Consider the following 23677-nt stretch of genomic DNA (forward strand, 5'->3'; position numbering starts at 1 on the left):
TAAATATAACCAGTCCTCCAAATCCATCATGGTCCTTGACTTACTAGGATCTTGACTTTTATTTTCTTTCTTAAACACTCACTACAGTGATGGGTTTAAAGTTAAAACCAGTACATTTATTATTTAAGCAGCTATTGCTATTAAAGCAGCTGTGATTAGAAAAGCAGATCGAATTTATTAAGGGAATGAGATAAATTTGGATTTTATTCTACTTTCCCATTCCCCATTATAGCTGTTAGTATATGTGTGTGTGTGTGTGTGTGTGTGTGTGTGTGTAGTTTCTTTTTAATTGAGAGAATTCAGTAAGTCATTTCCTGCCTTTTGTTTATATTCTGGACTATATAATTGCTTACCTCATGAGATCTTCAATTTTGTCAGGAATACGCTCAGATACCAAATGAATTGCTGTGAATATGTGTTACTGTTATTAAATAACTCTCATTAACCTTTTTCAGTCTTTTTGTTTGACTCTCAAATCTTTTGATTTTTTTCAGTTTTCATCATCCAATAAGTGTATGGCTTTTTTAAGCGTGCGTAGTTCCATGTTTTAACATAAGATGGCAGCATCGAAATAAAAATGTGGTGGCACCAAGTTATTACTTAGTTCTTTGTTACCAGGGAGTTGGTTTTCTAAAGTTCTTAGAAATGTATGTAGATTATAAATTCTAAATTCTCAGAATATTTTTTTCTAATGAAAGATTTTTTTTCAGTTAATGTTTACAGACTTAATAAGAGAAGCATTTTTAACTAACATAGGCTATTAGTTCTTAGGTGAGATTTCTAACTCAGAGTCTGCTCCCTCTTGTCTTTTTGCTAATTTTCTGAAGTCAGTGTTCCATGGAGTTTAATTAGGTATACCGGGAGCCTCTTCTAGTGCTGGTTGTTGAAAGATTCCATCTACATAAAAGTTAGTATAACTAGGCTGGCAAGGCTCTGAATTCAAATTCAAATATCCTATCCCCTTGCCTTCTTGAAAAACAATTTTGATTCTCCTGGACTCTAGGTCTGTGATGTCTAGAACTTTATTTCCCTGCTCTATCTTCTGTGTCTAGAATAAACCTCAGCATGTAATGAAGGAATATCCACTCTCCTGTAGTTCTTGTTTATCCAAGGCATCCAAGTCACAAACCTATGTGTCATTCCTGGAAAACAAGTTAAAAAAAAAAAAAAAAAAACTCCTGAAGAAGAATTGGCTTGAACTGTTGGAATTTGGAAAAGGCTTTATGGGAGGAGGGGGTCTTTGTGGTTGGTCACTGAAGACTTCTTTCACAAACCTCAGCAATATCAGCCCTTCATGCTTGTTTTGATTTTTTTCGAAAACAGCTTTATTGAAGTATAATTGGTATAAACAACACGTTTAAAGTATACAATTTGATGGGTTCTTACATACTTACACACCCACAAAACTATCACCACAATCAAGTTTGCAAAGTATCTACCACATGCAGAAATTTCTTTGTGACTCTTATCTATTTCCCATTCACCCTACACCCTGCCATTTCCCAGGCAAACCACTGGTTTGCTTTCTGTCACTGTATACTAATTTGTGTTTTCTAGAATTTTATATAATGGAACCATATAGTATGTATATAATTTTGTTTGGCTTCTTTTACTCAGCATAATGGTTATGAGATTCGTTTATGTTTTGGGTATTTGTTGTTCATTCCTTTTTATTTAGTATTTTATTTAGTGTTCCATTATATGGATAATCACAATTTATCTTTTCTGTTTATGATGGACATTTGGGTTGAGGCTATTACAAAGAAAGCTGCTATGAATATTTGTGGTCTTTGTATGGACATATCCTTTATTTCTCTTGGATAATTAATACCTAGAGATAGACTAGCTGAGTCATACTTAGGTGTTTATTTAACTCTTTAAGAAACTGCCCAACTCTCCCAACCAGTGTGTAAGAGTTACAGTTATTCTACATCCTAGCCAAGGTCGATATGGTAGATATTTTTAATTTCATCCATTCTAATGGATCTCTTGGAGCACCTCATTGTGACTTTAGTTTGCCTTTGCCTAAAAACTAGTATTGGAGGCAGAGGGACTGAAAAGTGCCCACCAAACTGAGAAGGCATCTTGAAGCTGAAAAACAAGGTGGGTCACTTACAGGGTAGGATCGGGATCAGGCGGACAGTGGATCCAAAAATATTCATAGCTGTACTCTGCACCAACAAGGGGCCATTGGGACAATTTTATACTTAACTTAGAGTATGAGGGTAAGAACTTGGAAGTAGCATGTGCATTCCTAAGTCAGAATTCACAAATGGTAACTAATCTCTTGGGTAATGAAAATACGTCAGTGAAGGTTTTTATTGTTTGGAGACTAACAGAACATTGAGGCCACCTGGTCCTAATGATATTAAACAATATCTATTAACTACAGAGCACTTGACACAAGTGATTTACTGCTACACAGTACATTCAGTCCTGGGCAAGTGGAAGGATAGGAGACACTATAAGGACCCAAGATGGTATCACTTATGCTAACAGCCATACAACTAGTGATACTGAGCATCTTTTCATGTGCTTATTTACTATTCATATGTTTATTTTGGTGAAGTGTCTTTTCCAATATTTTGCCAGTCTTTAGATTGCTTATCATTTTGTTGTTGTAAGAGTTCTTTATATATATTCTAGGTACAGTTTATGCTTTACAAGTGTATTCTTTGGGTCTGTGGTTTGCCTTTTTTTGTTTTTATAATGTCTTTTATGGGCTAATTGCCCCACTGTTGAGACAGTTCCTCCTGAGCATCTGTTTGATACCCTGCATATTTTGAGGTTTTCCTAGTCTCACTTGTGCAAACACAGACTATTCCTGGCCTTGTGTTCTTTTGGGGGATTTTTTCACTTTCTTTTCAGTGCTTTTTGCTTGGATTTGGATAGTTTTCTCACATACATGAGCTGAACAGTACTCACCATAGCTGAAAACTTCAGATCTCTTCTCTGGTACTCCATCCTGTGAGTTCTAGCCAGGATGGCCTCCTTGAATTTTCAGTTCTGTCTCATCTTCTCAGGAAGATTGCCATGCCCTGTGCTTGCAGCCTGGAGACTCTAGGCAGTTAAGATGGGAAAGTCGTTGGGATTCACCTCATTTGCCTTCCCTCACTCTTATTCTCACTACTGTTGAATGTCTGAAAACAGCTATTTCATGTATTTTGTCTGGCTTTGTAGTAGTTTAAGGCAGGAAGGTAAATCCAGCCCCCGTTAGTCCATCTTGACTGGAAGCAGAAGTTATTTCTATATATTTTTCTTGAGAAAGAACTGTATGCTTGAGTCATTCATTTCGTTCTATGTTTGTGCTAACCTGTTGAACTTAATGCTTCTCTGAATGCCTCTTTGGAGCTGATGTGCCCATCAGATGCAAAAGAAGACTTCAAAAAATTTTTTTTCCTTTAATTTTCTTCCCAAAGCATCCTATATCTCTGGCAGTTCATGTTGCTTATTTGTGCACTTATAAGTATGGGAATTATATGAGTCGTCTAAAGCTCTATTTGATATTCCTGGATCATGTTTAAAAACACACTTTGTGTTAACATTAGTTGAGTGTGAAACATGAATTAAGAGATTAAAAAGATCTAAGCTGAGTGCATTTAGGGGAAAAACATGCAATTATTGTTTCTCTGGTTTAGCTTTTTTTGGAGTGTTTTACTTACTTTGAACACATACATAGTCATCAAACCTCTTTTAACAACTAAATTTCCTTTTTAATTGATAATTTAATAACATCTCCTTATATAAGTAAAAAAGAGGCCTGTAATTTGAAGAACTGTGTTCTTAGTCTTGCTAGATAACATTAGGTAATTCACTCGTCTTTTTCTTATTTCTAAAATGAGAGGTCTTGACCAGATCTCAATCCTAAAACATTAGAATTCTAACTGTGTATTTCTACATATAATTGATTTGTTTTCTTATGTTTGTATTAATGGTTTACATTTTCTAGGGTTTTTAAGAAAATGATTTAAAGCTAAAATGTACCTCCATAAAAGTGGCTTTATTGCTAGAAAATGGGACACCCCAAGTTTAATGCAGGGAGGAGAGAGCAGAGTTAAAGATGTGTTCAGTGCCTTTTTTTTTTTTTTTTTTTTTAAGGGCCGCACCAGTGGCATATGGAGGTTCCCAGGCTAGAGGTCAAATCAGAGCTGTTGCAGCCGGCCTATACCACAGCCACAGCATCACCAGATCCAAGCCGTGTCTGCGACCTACACCACAACTCATGGCAATGCTGGATCCTTAACCCACTGAGCGAGGCCAGGAATCTAACCCGCAACCTCATGGTTCCTAGTCCGGATTTGTTTGCGCTGTGTCATGACGGGAACTCCCTTCTTATTCCTCATTTTTTGGGAGACTATTATGCTAAGAGTTCTAAAGAATATCAGTACAAGTCAAGGATATAGTTAGTATGAGAAATGTGACTAATAGAAGTCTGTATTTGTTGAAGGATCAGAGTATGCAGTCAGGACAGAGAACAGAAGCATGATTCAAGAAAAATATGAACATTCAAAGCAAATTATAGAATATCTGAATTTTTCTTAATTTTATATTAAGTGTGTAAGTTTAAAGTGTGAATCAATCTATGTAGACTTTTTTTTTTTTTGGTCTTTTTGTCTTTTTGCCTTTTCTTGGGCCGCTCTCGTGGCGTATGGAGGTTCCCAGGCTAGGGGTCTAATTGGAGCTACAGCCGCTGGCCTACAGCAGAGCCACAGCAACATGGGATCTGAGCCACGTCTGCGACCTACACCCTGCTCACGGTAATGCCGGATCCCCAACCCACTGAGCAAAGCCAGGGATCAAACCCACAACCTCATGGTTCCTAATCAGATTCGTTAACCACTGAGCCACGACGGGAACTCCTATTTAGACATTTTAAACATATAGCTCAATAAGATGCGATTATTAGACCTTTCTGGAATACACATGATGCAGGAGATAAAAACTAACATGGGACAGAATTGTAGATGTACTTACTCCTCAGGATGTTGATTGTAATATGTAGCACAGATATTCTTAGGATGTGGGGAATCTGAACTCCCAAAACAGTATTCAAGTTTTTACAAGTTTGTACATTTCTCTGGGATTAAATCCTATTCCTTTAGATTCTCAAATGATTTTATGTCTCCAATAATTAAAAACTGTAAATGCGGGATATGCGTCATTACTGATTGCCTTGGCAGCTCCTCCTCTAAAATTTTTTATGTCTACCTACCAAAAAACTGCAATCTTTAGTTAAAGGTAAAAACCTAGTTCTTTCTGTCATGGCATTCTGAACCTCACAACTCTGTTTATTGAATGACTATGTGAGAAGAAGAAAGCTACATGGGACCACGGGACCATAGATAGAATGGAATGTAGCAGTCTTTATACTCGGTAATTTTCTGACGAAATTTATGTGCAATGGTCTTATATTAGGAATTGAGTAAACTGAGAAGTGGTTTTTTTTTTTTTTTTTCACATTCTTTCTCCTTTTGTCTTCCCATTCACTGTGTTCTCTAGGTCTCTTTGGTCTTTCTAACCACCTCACCCCAGGCCCCAGATACACACATGTTCACATACACACACACGCATACTTCCTTACTCCCTTATTCACACATACGCATGTACACACCCTTAACACTTTTACCCTTTTGCTGCTGTTGCCAATATTTTGGGCTTAACAATAAACCACCTTTGCTTTGAAGAAACTTGGGAATGAAACCCAAAAATTCCCATGCCATTTTTGGAACTTGGTTATATGAAGAGAAGTTGGGGATTTGATTCTTTCAAACAGCACCGGGCCTGTAGTAACTGAAGTAAACCAATTCCTAGCAGATGGCTTAGAACACTTCTAAGATTTGCTCTCCATTAGAGATGAAGAGCTGTGTGTTCCTGAGATGGAACCAACTACCTTCACAAGAATTACTGATTTACTTTACGGAAACCTGGCACATACCTTTAATGGCTTCTGATGAAAACTAGATTATAAATAAATACTTTTGTGTATTTGTTTGACATCTTTAGAGTTACAAAAACAAACCAGCAGTTAAAAATGACTACTGTAGGGAGTTCCTGTCATGGCTCAGCAGTAATAAACCCAACGAGTATCCATGAGGACACAGGTTTGATCCCTGGGCTCGCTCAGTGGGTTCAGGATCCCACATTGCCGTGATCAAATCCATGCCTCAGCAGCAACCTGAGTTGCTGAAGAGACAATGCCGGATCCTTTAACCCACTGTGTCACAGCAGGAACTCCTTGAAGTTCTTCTTTGACCCATGTATTATTTAGATGTATGTTGTTTTTATCTCCAAGTATTTTTGTATTTTTCCATTATCTTTCTGTTATTGATTTCTGATTTAATTCTATTGTGGTCTGGTGTGGTCTGGTTTAATTCCAGTGAATAGACATTGCATGATTTCTGTTTTTTTAAAACATTTTAAGCTGTGTTTTATATCACAGAATGTCTCTTAGTGTGTTCCACATGAGCTTGGAAAGAATCTGTAATCCACTATTATTAGATGAAGTAGTCCGTAGATGTCAGTTACATTTAGTTGATAGCATCGAATAACAATGTCCTTATAGATTTTCTGCCTTCTGGATCTGTCCATTTCTGATAAAGGATTATTAATGTCCACAACTGTAATAGTTGATTTATCTGTTTCTTCTTTTAGTTCAGCAGTTTTTTGCCTCATGCATGTTGTGCTCTGTTGCTAGGTACATATACACTAAGGAATGTTAGATCTTCTTGGAATAGTGACCCCTTTATTAATATGTACTGCTTCTCTTTATCCGTGATGACTTTCCTTGCCCTGAAGTTGGCTGTGTCTAAATTTTATATAGCTACTCTTACTTTCTTTCGATTAATTAGCCCATTACATTCTCTATTACTTTCATTATTTTACTTTTTTTCCTTCGTTTTTTGGCCACACCCACAGCTTATGGAAGTTCCCAGGCCAGGGATCCTGACACCACCAGATCCTTAACCCACTGTACTGGGCCAGAGATTGAACTAGCAACACCACAGATCCAAGCTGGATCATTACCCACTGTACCACGGTGGGAACTCCTCCATTACTTTACTTTTAATCTACATGTGTCTTTATATTTCAAGTGAGTTCCTTGTAGACAACATATAGCTGAATCTTATTTTTTGATCCACTCTGACAATCTTTGTCTTTTAATTGGTATATATTGACCATTGACATTCAGTGATTATTGATATAGTAGGATTAATATATACTCTATTTGTTACTCTTATCTATTTGTTGCTCTTTTTCTGTTTCTGTTTTTGCTTACCACACTTCTTCTGCCTTTTATTGTTTTAATTGAGCATTCTATATGGTTCCATTCCCTTTCCATTCTTAGCATGTTAGTTGTGTTTCTCTTTTTTTACTTTTTTTAGTGGTTGTCCTAGAATTTGCGATATACATTTATAACTAATCCAAGTCCGCTTTTAAATTAACACTGAACCACTTTGTGGATAGTGCAAGCACCTTATAATAACAAAATATTTCTAATTCCTCCTTCTCATCATTTGTATCATTGCTATCATTAATTTCACTTATACATAAGCATACACAAGTTTGTGTGTGTACAACCTGTAAACATACATAATTGAATATATTATTGCTACTACTATTTTGAACAAGTGGCTACCAGACCAATTAAGAATAAACAATAAATGGAGTTCCTGTAGTGGCTCAGTGGTTAACAAACCTGACTAGTATCCATGAGGATGCAGGTTCGATCCCTGGTCTCGCTCAGTGGGTTAAGGATCAGGCATTGCCACGAGCTGTAGTGTAGGTTGCAGACATGGCTTGGATCCTGCATTGCTGTGATTGTGGTGTGGGCCAGCAAGTACAGCTCTGTTTCGACCCCTAGCCTGGGAACTTCCATATGCCACAGGTATGGCCCTAAAAATACAAAATACAGAAAAAAAAAAGAATAAATGACAAAGTATTTATTCATTCATTCATTCATTTTTTTAGGGCTGAACCCTTGGCATGTGGAAGTTCCCAAGCTAGAGATTGAGTTGGAGCTGCAGCTGCAGGCATGTGCCACAGCCATAGCAACTACAGATTCAAGCCACGTCTGCAGCCTATGCTGTAGCTTGAGGCAGTGCTGGATCTTTAACCCACTGGGCAAGGCCAGGGATCAAACCCACACCCTCATGGATACTAGTAGGGTTCTTAACCTGCTGAGCCACAATGGGAACTCCTAAAATTTTTACTTTACCTTCATTTACTCATTTCCAGTGTTCTTCCTTTCTTTATGTAGATCTGAGTTTCTGACCTATATCATTTTCCTTTTCTCTGAAGAACTTCTTTTTATTTCTTGCAAGGCACATCCACTGGCAACAAGTTCCCTCAATTTTTGTTATTTCTTCATCACTTCTGAAGGGTAATTCTGCAGGGTACAGAATTCTAGGTTGGTAGGGTTTTTTCTCAACAGTTATAAACATTTCACTCCTGTCTTCATACTTACATGGCTTCCGAAGAGAAGTTGGATACAATTTTTGTCTTTGTGTTGTCTCTCTGTAAATAAGATGCTTTTTTCCTATGGCTTCTTTAGATATTTTTTTCTTTATCTTTGATTTTCTGAAGTTCTAATGTTATGCCTAGGTATAGCTTTGTTTGTTTGTTTGTTTCATTTTTCCTATTCAGTATTTTTTTACTTCCCTGGATCTGTGGTTTGGCATCTGACACTAATTTGGGTAAATTCTCATTCCTTCCTGCTTTATTTTATTATTATTATTATTATTATTATTATTATTGTTATTATTATTAGTCTTTTGTCTTTTTAGGGCTGCAACTGCTGCATATGAAGGTTCCCAGGCTAGGGGTCAAATCAGAGCTACAGCTGCCAGCCTACACCACAGCCACAGCAACACTGGATCCAAGCCATGTTTGCAGCCTACACCACAGCTCACGGCAACAGTGGATCCTTAACCCACTGAGCAAGGCCAGGGATCGAACCCGAAACTTCATGGTTCCTAGTTGGATTCGTTTACACTGCGCCACAACGGGAACTCCTCATTCATTACTGCTTTAAATATCACATTTGTTCCTGTCTCTCTCTTCCGTCTGGTATATGCATTCCACATATGTTACTTTAAACCTTTTACAGTTGTCCCACAGTTCTTGTATATTCTGTTCTGTTTTCTTCTAGTCTTTTGTTTCTCTGCATTTCAGCTTTGTAAGTTTTTGCTGTCATATGCACAAGTTCAGAGATTCTTTCTTCATCCATGTCTGGTTTACAAAGATATTTTTTTTGTTTCAGTATTTGTTTATGATTTTGAGTGTTTCTTTTGAATTCTTTCTTAGAAATTTCATCTCTCCACTCAGATTATTCATCTGTTCTTGCACATGGTCTACTTTTTCCATTAAAAACCTTAACAAATTACTTAAATTCAAAAAACAAAAAAAATTCCTGTCCTGACATTTTGACATATCTGTCATATGTGATTCTGGTTCTAATGCTTATTCAGTCTCTTTAAATTGTTTGTTTGTTTGTTTGTTTTTTGCCTTTCAGTATGCCTTGTAATTTTTTGTTGAAAATGGACATGATGTACTGGGTAAACAGATCTGTGGTAAATAGGCTTTAGTAATGTTGGGGTAAGGTGTGGCAGGATGGGGAGCATTCTCTAGTCCTATGATTAGGTCTCAGCATTTTGATAAGTCTGTACTCCAAGCTGTGGACTTCATCTGTGCCTCTGAGCTTTTTTTCTCCTCTTTAGACAGTGCAAGAGAGTTAGAGAGGACTAGAGTTGAGTATTTCCCTTCTCTCAGGTAGGTTAGGCTCTGATAAAACCCCAGCAGGTTAGACTCCAGAGAAACAGTTTCTCCTGTGGGGAGGCCTTGTTAAGGATAGAAATTTCTGGTATATTTAAAAATTTTTTTTTCCCTCCTTCTGCAAGAAGCAAGAGTTTCACTGTGAGGACCAGGCAGAGTTCACTCTCTCTGTAACTAGGTCTCCCTTGAAGTTTTTAATTCTTAGACTTGCCCACACTGCGCCTATAGCAATTTTTTCGATTACAGTTTGTTTTCGAACCCTAATATGGGTTTCCATGGAGATTTCTGCTCCTGTAAATTATGATTCTCTGAATCCATTCGTCTGTCTCTGCAGATTGGGGGCAGCAGTTTACCCTATGACCTCACTTCTCTGATGGATCTAAGAAGAGTTGTATTTCAGTTTGTTCAGCTCTTTATTGTTAGGGTGAAATGGCAATTCTTAAGCTCCTTACAGACTGGAAACTGAAAGTTGCAGGGTTTTTTTATACCCAGAGTTTTGGTATTTTGGCAGTTGAATTTCAAATAATAAAGTGAAATCAGTTTACATATTGCTCATTGTTTATAAGTAAAGTATTCCGACATTTTTAGCTGTAAGTAGGCCCTTGGTTTGTTTAAAAGGACTGAAAAATTATTAGCTAAATTCTTTTGAATTTTATACCTCATAAGTATGAGTTAGATGTTTTACTTCTGTTTTCTTAGGGGATCTTGAAGAAGATTACTATATTTATTCTAGTTTTGAACACTTGAACAATTAAGGATTTACTAAGTAGAATTCCAGCTAGGAAAAATAAATAGTTATGTTTGAGACAGGTGATTTATATTCTGAGCTGTTATTTATTGGGAATACTTTCTGAGTTAATGAAAAATTATTTAACTTTCTTTTCAGTTTGTAGCTTATTTAGAAGTGTGCCACATTCTGCTTCTTATCCTTAAAATCCAACCTACACATTTAGTGAGCTCTGAATTTTTTTTTGAAATGCAAATATCAAGAAAGATTTTAGAATTCTATAAAACATATAAGTACTTAGAGATAACTTTTAGGCCACTTTAGAGTTTCAATTTATATTCATGTTGATAGCATACTTCATGAATATCATATGGCATTCTTTTCTGTTTTACAGGCTTTTCCCCTGTGGTAAAATTTCTCTAAACCAGATTTTTAATACCATTTCTTGACATTTTTTAAAAAGATGTAAACCAGACCAATTAGGTATTTTACTCTGTGCTCAATAAAATTTTGAGTACATACACTTAGGAATGATTTATAAATAGTTTCTAAAGTGTTAATTTGTTTCAGGTGATGTATATTTTATAGATAGACTGATTGATTGGTTTATGTTGCTTTATAATATACTTGACCAAGAGTGATAGAGCTGTGAAAAAAACGAGAAATCGTGTGCCAGCCTGTTACAAACTTGAAGCATCTTCTATTGCTATATCTTGTAATCAAGTGTCTTTGAAATGGGCAAAGTGGTATCAGTTATGTCTGGGAAATGAGAGATTAAAGAGGGGGAGATTGGTTGGTAAGGAGAGGATGTTCATATATAAAGAGGAAAATGTTTAGCAAATAGCGGGTAGATGATGTTGGATCTGGATACAACTCCAATACAGTGTTCCAGATACCAATTACTGATTGGAGTTGAAATCTCTTTGGACAAGAAATTGATTCTGAAACCAAAAACTCATTTGTTGATATATTCCCTTTCTTCCTAGAATAAATATGTAGAAGCATACCCTTTATTGCCCAGTACACTGAATTCAAGGTGGAGAGTATAATGCACTGAGTGCCTCAGAGTTATTGAGTGGGGAAAGATGGTCTCCATAACCTCATAGTAGACACATGGCATCTCCGATTCTAGGAAGCAGTCATGTAGTAGTATGTTCCTAAAGCAAGATTTCTTGTCTTTCTGTCTCTGTTTATATTCTAACATATTTTTATTTCAGGTTAAAAACCTAGGAAGTGTGGTCTTTGCCTTTTATACATTCTTAGAAAAGAACTGATGCCTTGTTTAAGAGATGATCCAGTTTCTTACTCTGTAAGATCTAATATGTGCTCTAACCAAAGGGCATATTGCTAAAGAGTGTTTAAATTGCCCCGTTCAAACTAGTGTGCCATGGGGTCTTATTACCAAGCACTGACAAGGTGGTTTTCCTCAGCTGCTATGTTGAAATGCCATGTCCTCCCCTTCCCCCTAAAAAAAATTGATTTGATTTTAAATTTGATACTCAGTTGTTTTAGATGAGATTTGATTGATTTTAAGTCAGCAGTAGCTTGAAAGTAAACTTAAGTGACTAAATTCTTAACTTATCTGCTCCAATTCAGATATGCAAATATTTTCCTATATGAGAAGCATTAAGCTTTTTCCAAATGAATTTTTGGGGTGTGTAAATTATATTCATGAAATTTGATTTATAGTATTCCTGTATTCAAGTTCAAACCAAAAACTTAATTAGTTTCAGATGTGTCCTGCTTTAAGAAAAAACGATTTTGAAACATTGAACTTAAGAATCAGACTGAGAGTGATTAATTTTTCTTGAAGAGATTTAGGTTAATCATTTACATTATCTATTCCTATGAATTTAATGGAGAGTATTTTTTCTAGTGGTTTAAATTGGTGATTCAAAGAAAGGCAAGTAAGTTAACCTTAGTTTTTTCCTCTGTAAAAAGGGAATGATAATATCTGCTTCACAAGATGAACCAGATATTTCACTTAACTAAAGCTACAATGAGCAGCATTTCTATTATAAGACTTAACAGAAATGAATTTATTATCCAGCTCAAATACCACCTCGTCAACAAAGCCATCCAGATCTTCCCTGTTTGCTCTCCTTGGTTAGGGGACTAACACTTAGACAAATGCTAACCTGCAAGGTTCAGGAATATGTTTTGTTTATATTTGGCTCGTATCTGGCCGTTGCTGTGGCTGTGGCATAGGCCAGCAGCTGTAGCTCAGATTAGACCCCTAGCCTGGGAACCTCTATATGCCACGGGTGCGGCCCTAAAGGGCACAAAAAAAAAGAAAAGAATATAGCACCTTCCTTTTCTCTCTCCCTTTCTCATCTTTTCTCCCTCCTAAAAAGTGAAACTAGATTGGTACCTGCCACTTGGTAGGGAACGGTAGGATCTGTCACATCTAAAGAAATGACCAAATGGATCTTTGAAAAGTCTCCTCTTTATTTCAGAAAATTGAGCACATCCCTTTCTTTCCTTTTTTTTTTTCTTTTCTTCACTTTTTAGGGCCACACCCACAGCATATGGCGTTTTCCAGGCTAGGGGTCGAATCAGAGCTGTAGCCATAGCCACAGCAATGCTAGATCCGAGCTGCGTCTGTGAGCTACACCGCAGCTCAAGGCAATGCCAGATCCTTAGTCCACTTGAGCACTGCCAGGGATTGAACCCATAACCTCATGGTTCCTAGTTGGATTCATTTCCGCTGCGCCACAACAGGAACTCCCAAGCACATCCTTTTTGCCAGATCTTTTTTGTTAGGAATACAACTTCTTTTTCTGAAGTAGCAGCCGTATCTGCTATGTGTGCAAGATGCTTTTAGGCACTAAGGGTAAAGGTAGACAAAGAATAATCACAAGTGAAATTGTGCTCATTCCTCCTTTATATTTGTCGTTTTTGTAGAAGTATATAACCTACAAAAAATTGCAAGTTGCTTATTATTTTCTGCAGGCATATTTGGGTCTCCAGGTAAACTTATGTTTTAGTTTTTTAGATGGTTTTGAGGAAGGTTACATTAGTTTTGACCCTCTAATCTTAGTTATCCTCGTCTTTAGTTATCATTATTGTATTGGTGCATTTAACCAGACCTTTAAAAATACTGTTTTCCATATATTGCATCCTTTTATAATGGACATTGATCTGTAATAAGATAATAAGCATTGCATTTATTTTTAAAATTGTACTTTTCCTTCGTATTGAGAATTGCTTGGAATTCTAAAATAATTGTGGGGGGGAGTTCCCGCTGTGGCACAACAGGTTGAGGTTCCAGCGTTGTCTCTGAGGCAGTGCAGGTTTGCTCCTGGCCCAGGACAGTGAGTGGGTTTGGATCTTGTGTTACCACAGCTGTGGCAAAGGTCACAACTGTGGCTCAGATTCTTTCCCTGGCCTGGGAACTTGCATATGCCGTTGGCATGACTGAAAAAGAAAAAAGTAAAACTTTTTTTTTTTTTTTTTAATTTAGATGCATCATAGGTAGAAGATGGTCATTTATTTTTATTAATTTGGCTTCCTGGGGGAATCTAATGTATAACTTATTTGATTTCCTGTAAAACCCCCCACAAGCATTTTTTAAACAAAATTTTTCTCAACTTTCTTCTCAAAAATAGCATGACTGAAAGTAAGCAGTCAAGAGATAAAATGGGGGAGTTCCCGCTGTGGCACAACGGGATTGGTGGTGTCTCTGGAGTGTTAGGACACAGGTTCCATTCCTGGCGTGGCACAGCGACTTGGGGATCTGGTGTTGCTGCAGCTGTGGCTCAGATCTGATCCCTGGCCCAGGAAACTCCATGTGCTGCAGGGCGGCCAAAAAGGAACGGAAGGATGGGGAGTTCCCATCGTGGCGCAGTGGTTAACGAATCCGACTAGGAACCAGGAGGTTGCGGGTTCTATCCCTGCCCTTGCTCAGTGGGTTAAGGATCCGGCCATGAGCTGTGGTGTAGGTTGCAGACGCAGCTCAGATCCTGCATTGCTGTGGCTCTGGCGTAGGCCGGTGGCTATAGCTCTGATTTGACCCCTAGCCTCGGAACCTCCATATGCCGAGGGAGCGGCCCAAGAAATAGCAAAAAGACCAAAAAAAAAAAAAAAAAGGAAAGGAAGGAAGGAAGAGAAAAGAAAAGATAAAATAGGGGTTATTTTTTTTTAAATAAACCTAGGGAAACTTTGGGTTTAAAACTTAAATTTGGATAACAACCTAGATTTCGCTTCCTCTGTTGCTTGGATGTAATGAATAGGACCATAAACTGATCTTTCGTACACAGCCCTGTTGGTCTCTTCCCTTCCCCCAACACACATTTTTGTTTCATATATGTTTCATATATGTTTGTTATTTGGTTTTTACTATGTTTTTTTCTACTTTTTAAAATTTGATTGACTTTTAAATCCAGGTATGTACATAAGGATGTTTACTCCACTGTCTGTCAAACACTGTCCCACACAATCGATAGCCACCAGCCATGTGTGGTATTTACACCTGAAAATGGGCTGGTCTGCACTGAGATGTGCTATAAATGTTAAGTACATTTTGAAGACATGGCAGAAAAAAAAAAATAGTCCATTAATAATTTTTATGTTAATTACATGTTTAAACAAGAATATTTTGTGTTATATATTGCCCCTAGTTTATTGGAGCTCCTTGGTGGGGAAAAGAGGAGAGAGTTGATGTCAGTTAAACCTTTCAGTGAGACAATGGGGGTATCGCTGCTATCCTTTCTGAACTTCTGTGTGTGTTACAGATCTTGCAGAGAGCAGTAATAGAGTATTGAGCTGAAGGTTGTTCTTGGCTTTGACATTCCTGCCTTATGGATAGAAGATTTAAGATATAAATCATCATCTTTTTCTTTTTCCTTGTCTTTTTAGGGCCACACTTGCGGCATATGAAGATTCCCAGGCTAGGAGTTGAATCGGAGCTGTAGCTGCAGACCTACACCACAGCCATAGCAATGCAGGATCTGAGCCACATCTGCAACCTACACCACAGCTCAAGGTAACACCAGATCCTTAACCCACTGAGCAAGGCCAGGGATCGAACCTACAACCTCATGGTTACTAGTTGGGTTTGTTAACCACTGAGCCACAACAGGAACTCTGAAAATCAGTATCTTTATATTACATGTTTTTCTTTAACTTATATCACTATTAAATTCCACTGTATTTACATTACAGCAGTATTAGCTTTGACTTGTTTATACTCAGATGTATAAAAGGGCCAGGCAAGTAACAAATGAATCTGTCCTATCTTAGACAACATGAAATGATTTATGTCCTATGCAGCGGGTATTTGTCATCTCTGGAGGGTAACCCTTATTCCTGGTCAGTTGATTATTGCCTTTTAGGAGTACATATTGCCAGAGCTTTCAGGTTTTGGAGAGGAACTACAAATGTGGATTTTAAAGAATCTCCCAATTTTAAAATACTGACAAGTATTGCATAATTTAAAAATATTCATGCGGATCAAACCAAATATAACTAGTTTGAATGGTACTGCTTTGTAACTTTGGAAGGAAATACTTTTTGGAAATAAATGTTTTGGATACTTTAGTTAAGAGAGGCTTATAATCACCTGTTGAAGGATGGTTTTTATTTTTTATTTTATTTTATTTTTTGCCTTTTATCTTTTTAGGGCCACACCCCTGGCATATGGAGGTTCCCAGGCTGGGGGTCTAATCTGAGCTACAGCTGCTGGCCTACGCCAGAGCCACAGCAATGCCAGATCCAAGCCTCGTCAGCAACCTACACCGCAGCTCATGGAAATGTCAGATCCTTAACTCACTGAGCCAGGTGAGGAATCTAACCAGCAACCTCATGGTTCCTAGTTGGATTTGTTTTCCCCACGCCACGATGGGAACTCAGAAGAATGGTTTTTAAATATCACACCTTTTAGGGAGTTACCATGGTGGCTCAGCAGAAACAAACCTGACTAGTATCCATGAGAATGCAGGTTGGATCCCTGGCCTTGCTCGGTGTGTTAAGGATCCACCGTTGCTGTGGCTGTGGTATAGGCCAGTGGCTACAGCTCTGATTCCATCCCTAGCCTGGGAACCTCCATATACTACAAGTGCGGCCCTAAAAAGACCAAAAAAAAAAAAAAAATCACACCTTTTAGAGATATTAATCTCAAAATAATGGATAATTGTGAAGTAATATGTTTCTGTGTATTTTATATACTTTTACTAGTATAGTTTTATTTTCTGTAGGAATATTTTTCTGCTCCTCTTATTTACTTTTCTATTGCTCATTATAATGTGAATTTAGGCTGTGTCAGATTGTTTTAACCTCATAGAGCTCCCTTTTCTGGTCTGTGTGTGTGTGTTCAGAAATGTTGTAAGTTTCCTCCTGACTCTGGCTCCCTCCCCAACTTATATCTGTCCTTACTCTTTTCTTTGTCTCTGCTGTCCCTCTCCTGCTCATTCTTGACCCCACTCCCAGCAGTTTCTCCTTAGTGAGGGCTCTGTCCTTCAGTGGAACCTTAAAACAGCTATGTGGAGACGTGACAAAGGCTGGATTTCTACAGCTGCGGGAGAGGCCAAGAGATAGTCCTCCCTTGCATACACCAAGTTGAGATTTAGGCATTTGGGCTCCTGGTTTTTTGGGGTTTTTTTGTTTTTTTGGGGGGGGTTGCTTATTGTCAGCTGGGTTCTGCTTTTAGCCTTTACGGGCCGATTTCAGATACATATGGTCCTTCCACATCTGGTTCACAACATGGTTGTTGCTGCTCCCAGTCCAGTAGAAGGATGTCTCAGAAGCTTTGCCCTCTTTCAGAAACCCACCCAGATTAGGTTAGGTTCACCCAGAATAATCTTCGTTTTGATTAGGAAACTTATTTTCATGTGTGAAATATTTTCTGCCATATAATATGACATAATCGTGTGAGTGATCTCTTGATATACATTAGTCTTTCCCAACTTAAGAGGTGTGGATTATACTGGTTGTATACACCAGGGGGCTGAATTCTTGGAGGTCATTTTAGAATTCTGACTACTATAATTTTTATTCTATTTTTTATTGCTTTAAAAGGTAACTGATTACCTAAACAAAAATGGTAATGTATTGAGTTCCCAGGTGGCACAGCAGATTAAGGACCCAGTGTTGTCACTGCTGTGGCTCAGGTCACTGCTGTGGCATGGGTTTGATCCCTAAGCCAGGAACTTCTGCATTGCTGTGGGTATGGCCAGAAAATGGTAAAATATCGTATGTTTATAGCATATAGAGAAAAAATATATATATTACTAGTGTTATTATATACATATACATACATATAAAGTACATGTATTGTCTGTCTATGTGCACACATACCTACCTACGTATATACTAGATTGGGCTAAGCCTTTCCCAATTTCAGCTGCCATATCACATTGGCTTATAGCACTTTCCAGTGAATAGCCGATGGCTGTTGGGACTTTCCTGTTTTCAGATATCTCACATATCTGAAGCTCTGTGACTTCCCTCTGCTTCGTTCCATACTGATAATATGCAGGTCTTGAGGCTATTGGTGATTCATGGAGAATACTTTTCCACATAGCTATGCTGTGAATGTTTCCCTTGGGTTTTGGATCTGCTATCCAGTTGCCCCATCTATTTTTATGTGGGAATCAGGAAGGTTCAAAAACTGCTGCAAATGCTACTGTCCTCCCAGAAAATCCAGATGCACTAAATTTGTAACCTAATGTGTGGGGTGGTGGCAAGAAGTCAGGGGATTGTGTTTGAATAGGTTTACAAGTTATACCTAAGGATGATAGTCATATTCTTGCTATCAAAGTTGAGAAAAGCTAAACAGTCATTCACTGCTGCTTATAAAAGAAGACTTTACCAGAAAAAGTCACAGAAAACTTGAAACAAACAAAGGTGACTGGCCCATGGTACTGAAAACTGTTGTATTTCTACCAGTGTATAAACTCCATTCCCAATCAGACACAGTACATCAGCTAGAAAAGATTGTGTTCTACCCTTTCGTGTCTCTGTTTGCATTGGGTATCCAAGTCAAGTCTTATAAAACATTGAAAGATTACATGTATTACCTACTGTTCACAGTTCAGACAGCTCAAGAAATCTACTGAATGTTGCTTGTCCTTATTTCCTAGGTAAAGATAAAATAATATTTGAAATTCATTTAGAAGAGCTCCAAGGAGTAACCAGTATTTACTAAGGGCCAATTGCTCAATTTCATTCACAGAAAGGAAATACAGTTTTGAAATACATATCAGCTTTAAATCCCTTAATCTACAAATGAAGACTCGACTCTCTTTAAACTTACAGACCTGTGTGTATGCTCACTGGTTTATATGGATTTGCAATACTACAATGATCCAAAATGTTGGAACATAACTTTTTATGTTCAGTTCTCTGTCACAATTTCAGCCATATTGTTATTTATGTACATAAAATTAAAAAAATTAAAAAAGATGAGAAAGTTGTATACTAATTCTAAGTGTAGGTATTATGTTTAAAAGCTATTATGTTAAATTATTATGTATGTAAAATTATGTTTATCCATGTTTTTTCTCTATTTCTCTTTTAAGTTCTCAGCCAGTTTCCTCTCCAGTCATCCTTCAGTTTGGTCATGCAGAGACTCTTCTTCCACTGCTTTCTCTCATGGGCTACTTCAAAGACAAGGAGCCCCTCACAGCTTATAATTATAAAGAGCAAATGCATCGAAAGTTCCGAAGTGGTCACATTGTACCCTATGCCTCAAACCTAATATTTGTGCTTTACCATTGTAAAAATGCTAAGACACCTAAAGAAGAATTCCGAGTGCAGATGTTACTGAATGAAAAGGTGTTACCATTGGCTCACTCACAAGAAACTGTTTCTTTGTATGAAGATCTGAAGAACCACTATAAGGACATCCTTCAGAGTTGTCAGACTACTGAAGATTGTGAATTACCAAAAGTGAACACATCTGATGAGCTTTGAGTAACTGGAGAACAGTTTTAATTTGTCAGGAATCTGTTATAGGGAGTGATCACATGTTTGAACTAGGTGGGCAGTCCCTGGCTACAGAAAGCTTTAGCATTACTTAGGTTTTTCTGTCTCTTCAAAGAAAAATATTTCTTTTGGAGTTTGGACATGGCTTTATAAGAAATGATTCTTCACTGGAACAGCTCTCTTAATGGGAAAAAAATCTATTCAAAGAGATAACTGACATTACAAATGTTTACAGAAATTAAATTATTCCCATTTTATGTAAGAAATCTCACACTGAGATAGAATATGATTTCAGAATACTTGAAAGTGCTGGAGTAACAAAATATTTACATCAGTTGGACAATCTGGAACTTGACAGGCTTAAGTCTAGGAACTTTACCAGTTGTGCTGCAGTTCTTTCATTTTTCCTCAGATAACACAGTTTTAGCATTGCCTTTCTTAATCAAAAATATGATTCACGGAGTTCCCGTCGTGGCTCAGTGGTTAACGAATCCAACTAGGAACCATAAGGTTGTGGGTTTGATCCCTGGCCTTTCTCGGTGGGTTAAGGATCCATCGTTGCTATGAGCTGTGGTGTAGGTCGCAGACCAGCTCAGATCCCACATTGCTGTGGCTGTGGTATAGGCCAGCGGCTACAGCTCTGATTAGACCCCTAGCCTGGGAACCTCCATATGCCACAGGAGCGGCCCTAGAAATGGCAAAAAGACAAAAAACAAACAGAAGAAATACGATTCACTGAGAATATCGCTTTGGAAGAAAGCTTACCTCTAGTTGAGAATTTGAAACAATATTAAGATACAGAGTCTGATTTAGAAGAACACCTTCACTGAAGGATAACAAAAGTGTGATAATCCAATATTTTTGTTAAAAGTATTTATAAAGTATTTAAACACTGTTTTAATAATTCCTTTCAACCTCCTGGTAAGTCTTGCAAGGCCATTCTTTATTATCATACCTGTTTTATATGTATAACAATGGAAGGACAAAAAGGACCATTAGCAATAAGACAGAAGAATGGAATCAAAGTTTCTGAAATTCATTGCTTAGCCTTTTTTTTATTCTGTCACTTGGCTTGTATTTTTATGTTTTGCCATTTTGTGAAATGTATCTTTTTGTGGCTTAAATTTCTTTTTTGTTCTTTTTTTTTTTTTTTGTAAAGAAAAACTTCATCCTGGCGGGCTTAGTTTCACAGATATGAACCCATTTCAAAGAAATTGTTCTGAATTCTGTCAAATGTCATGAAAGCGTTTGCTTTAATAATAAACAGAATTCATGTGACTTTACTGCCAGGTCTTTTCTGCATCAGTTACAGTAATTGATGGTAAAAGGCTAGAATTCCAACCAGCTTTGACTAAGGCAATATAAGGAAATTTTCTTCTAGTAGAAATTTCCTCAACATTTTCCCTTGTTAAAGAAAAATGGAAATTCATTTTATTAGAAATCTAAAAAACTGTCACAACTGTATATTGAAATTACAAAAAGATGCATAGTTCATTGATCTATTGATCATTGATCTTCAAATGAATGATGTTCATAAAATAGGTGATTATCTGGGAAATACTGTTGATGCATCCATACACTGCTGATTGTTCCTGCAAAGGTCCAGTATTAATCTTTTTTTAGATTTTAAGTAGGCAGACAAGAAGAAAATAGTATAATGAAGATTCATGCCCATTTTGCTGTTTTATCGAAATTAACATTATAATGTTTGGTTTAGATCCAAATAAGAAAAATCAAGGACTTTTGTATGCCTCCCTTATGCTATTGCCTTCACTCCCTTCCTGGAAGTAACCACCAACATGAAATTCAGTATTCACCATTCCATCGCATGCTTGACTCTGAAAACTTGTCGTGTTATAGGAATTTTAAATTTTCTATTAAAGGACTTACACTATGCATATCACTCTTGAATAATTGATTTATTTTAATTGCTGTATTTGTTTTTCAAGACTTTTCTTCATCCTGGTCATTTGTTGCAAACTAATACCTATCAGCTTATCAATACCTGTTGTGTCTCCTTTTTATGTACAAACACTAGACTGAGTTTACAGGCATGTTAAAGTTGAATGGACCTAGTTTTTCTTTCAAGGGGGTTATCTTAAAAGATCTTAAATTTACATGGTGTCTGGAACATTAAATAATTTGATTCTTGAACTTTTCATAGACTATGAAAGTTATAGGAATTGTTTAATTTATTGTTAAATAGGACCATATAGTTATCATTGTAGTTATTGGTATGTAAAGTATCTCAGGATGGAGGATAAGTGTGGTCCATTTTTGCTAATGTTACAGAAGTTGTGACATTATTTTGGTGCTATTATTCTCACTTAGGACATGCCTAAAACTGAAGAATCTCAAGATAAAGCAACAGGTCTTTCTAAGATAGGATATATAAGAAGTTGAGCCTTGAAAAATAGTCTTTGGCTAGCAAGTGTTCATTCATAATAGGTGGCCAAATTACTCAGGCCAAAATATATCACTATCAGTTCTGAGATTTTGGTCAATTCATGAATAGCCTATGGACATCAGCAATTTTTCTGTCTATTTTACAACTTGATGTGTGCAGTGCATTATACTGTTTTTTACAGTCATTTTGAAGTTTCTGCTCTCCAACACATAATCATTTACTTGATGTTGTTTTTATACAACAATGAAATGAAATTGTAACAATGAAATCAAATTGTTAAATTGTAACAATGAAAGCAAACTCAACTTGTAACGGAAGAAGAGCTTCATTTTTTTCAGATTAAAATCAACTTTTATGATATCTTTGAGTGCTTTCCTTTTGTAAACTGCAAAACTGATGTATGCCCTTAAATATTTGGGAGTCACTTACAACCAAACCAGAATATGTAAGTGTAAATTTTTGGAATATATTTCTCTAAAATGGTATTTCATGTAGTTCATGAATGACTCTTGGAATTTGGACTGTGTTCTGCCAAATTTAAGCTGAAAATAAATATTTACATTATGATAAAATTTGCCTGTATCTACCGCTTCCTGAATTTAATCATTCAGTTCTCACGGAATCACAGATCACTGAATTCTTTCCTAACCATTCTTTTTCTCTCACTCCAACATTTCCTTCCACTCACCTCTTAGCTCGATCCACCCTTAAGCACTGTCTCATCAGTCTTTTAAACTACTTTTTCATTGGTGTGTGTGTGAGAGAGAGAAAGAGAGGGGAGAAGAAAGAGAAGGAGAGAGTACTTTGGGGGAAATTTCCACAGCAAGAAAAAAATATCATGTTTTGGCTAAAAGATTTGTTGTTTGGGGAGTTCCTGTTGTGGCTCAGTGGGTTAAGAACCCAGCTGGGGAGTTCCCGTCCTGGCACAGCGGAAACGAATCTGACTAGGAACCATGAGTTTGCAGGTTCGATCCCTGGCCTTGTTCAGTGGGTTAAGGATCCGGCATTGCCATAAGCTGTGGTGTAGGTTGCAGACGCTGCTTCGATCTGGCATTGCTTTGGCTCAGGCATAGGCTGGCAGCTGTAGCTACAATTAGATCCCTAGCCTGGGAACCTCCATATGCTGCGGGGCAGCCCTAAAAAAAAAAAAAAAAAAAAAAAAAAGAACCCAGCTGGTATCCATGAGGATGCAGGATCGATCCCTAGCCTCATTCAGTGGGTTAAGGATTTGGCGTTGCCACAAGATGCAATGTAGGTCGAAGATGTGGCTCAGATCCTAAGATGCTATGTGCTGTGGCTTAGCCCAGCAGCTACAGCTCCGATTTGACCCCTAACCTGGGAACTTCCATTTGCTGAGGGATCGGCCTTAGAAAGAAAGAAAAAAAAGATTTGTAGTTTGGACCTCATATCTGGTGACTTGGGAGGAGGTTAACTTTTAAAGTTTCAACTATTTTATCATTACTGGACTAATACATTGTAGGGTAGAAGGATTCTTAATTTTATTATTCCCAAAACTAGTTTCAATTCATCATCTTCCATATACTATTCCCAGATTTTAAACCGTTACTTAAAATAGCAGTTTATGTTTGCATTTTTGTTTGTTGTGCTGGGAGAACAAATAATTATTCATTAGAATGATAGCCTTCCAAGTTGAATAATACTCCTCGTATAATGAGAACTTTTCTTTAGGATATTTATTTTACATTATAATTAATGTGGAAAATTAAGTTGGGATTTATAGATTCTCTCTGCTTTTTTTTATTAGAGTTCATTCTGTCAACCTTTCAATTGTCTTTTGACCAAGCAATAACAATTTGGGTGCTTTTGGAAACCTTTTCAATAAACATTCT

At 37.1% G+C, this 23677-nt stretch overlaps 1 protein-coding gene across 1 annotated transcript in view; it reads left to right on the forward strand.

The window, feature by feature from the left end:
- MINPP1 (multiple inositol-polyphosphate phosphatase 1) overlaps positions 1-19925 on the forward strand; it is a 51555-nt gene extending 31630 nt beyond the window's left edge. Inside the window, exon 5 of the mRNA XM_047761912.1 lies at positions 19015-19925. Within this exon, the coding sequence (XP_047617868.1) occupies positions 19015-19408 (394 nt within the window). The 3' untranslated portion in view covers positions 19409-19925. The remainder of the gene's footprint in view (positions 1-19014) is intronic.
- The last annotated feature ends 3752 nt before the right edge of the window (positions 19926-23677 follow it).

The sequence above is a fragment of the Phacochoerus africanus genome, chromosome 15, assembly GCF_016906955.1.
Source record: "Phacochoerus africanus isolate WHEZ1 chromosome 15, ROS_Pafr_v1, whole genome shotgun sequence".
Lineage (NCBI taxonomy): Eukaryota > Metazoa > Chordata > Mammalia > Artiodactyla > Suidae > Phacochoerus > Phacochoerus africanus.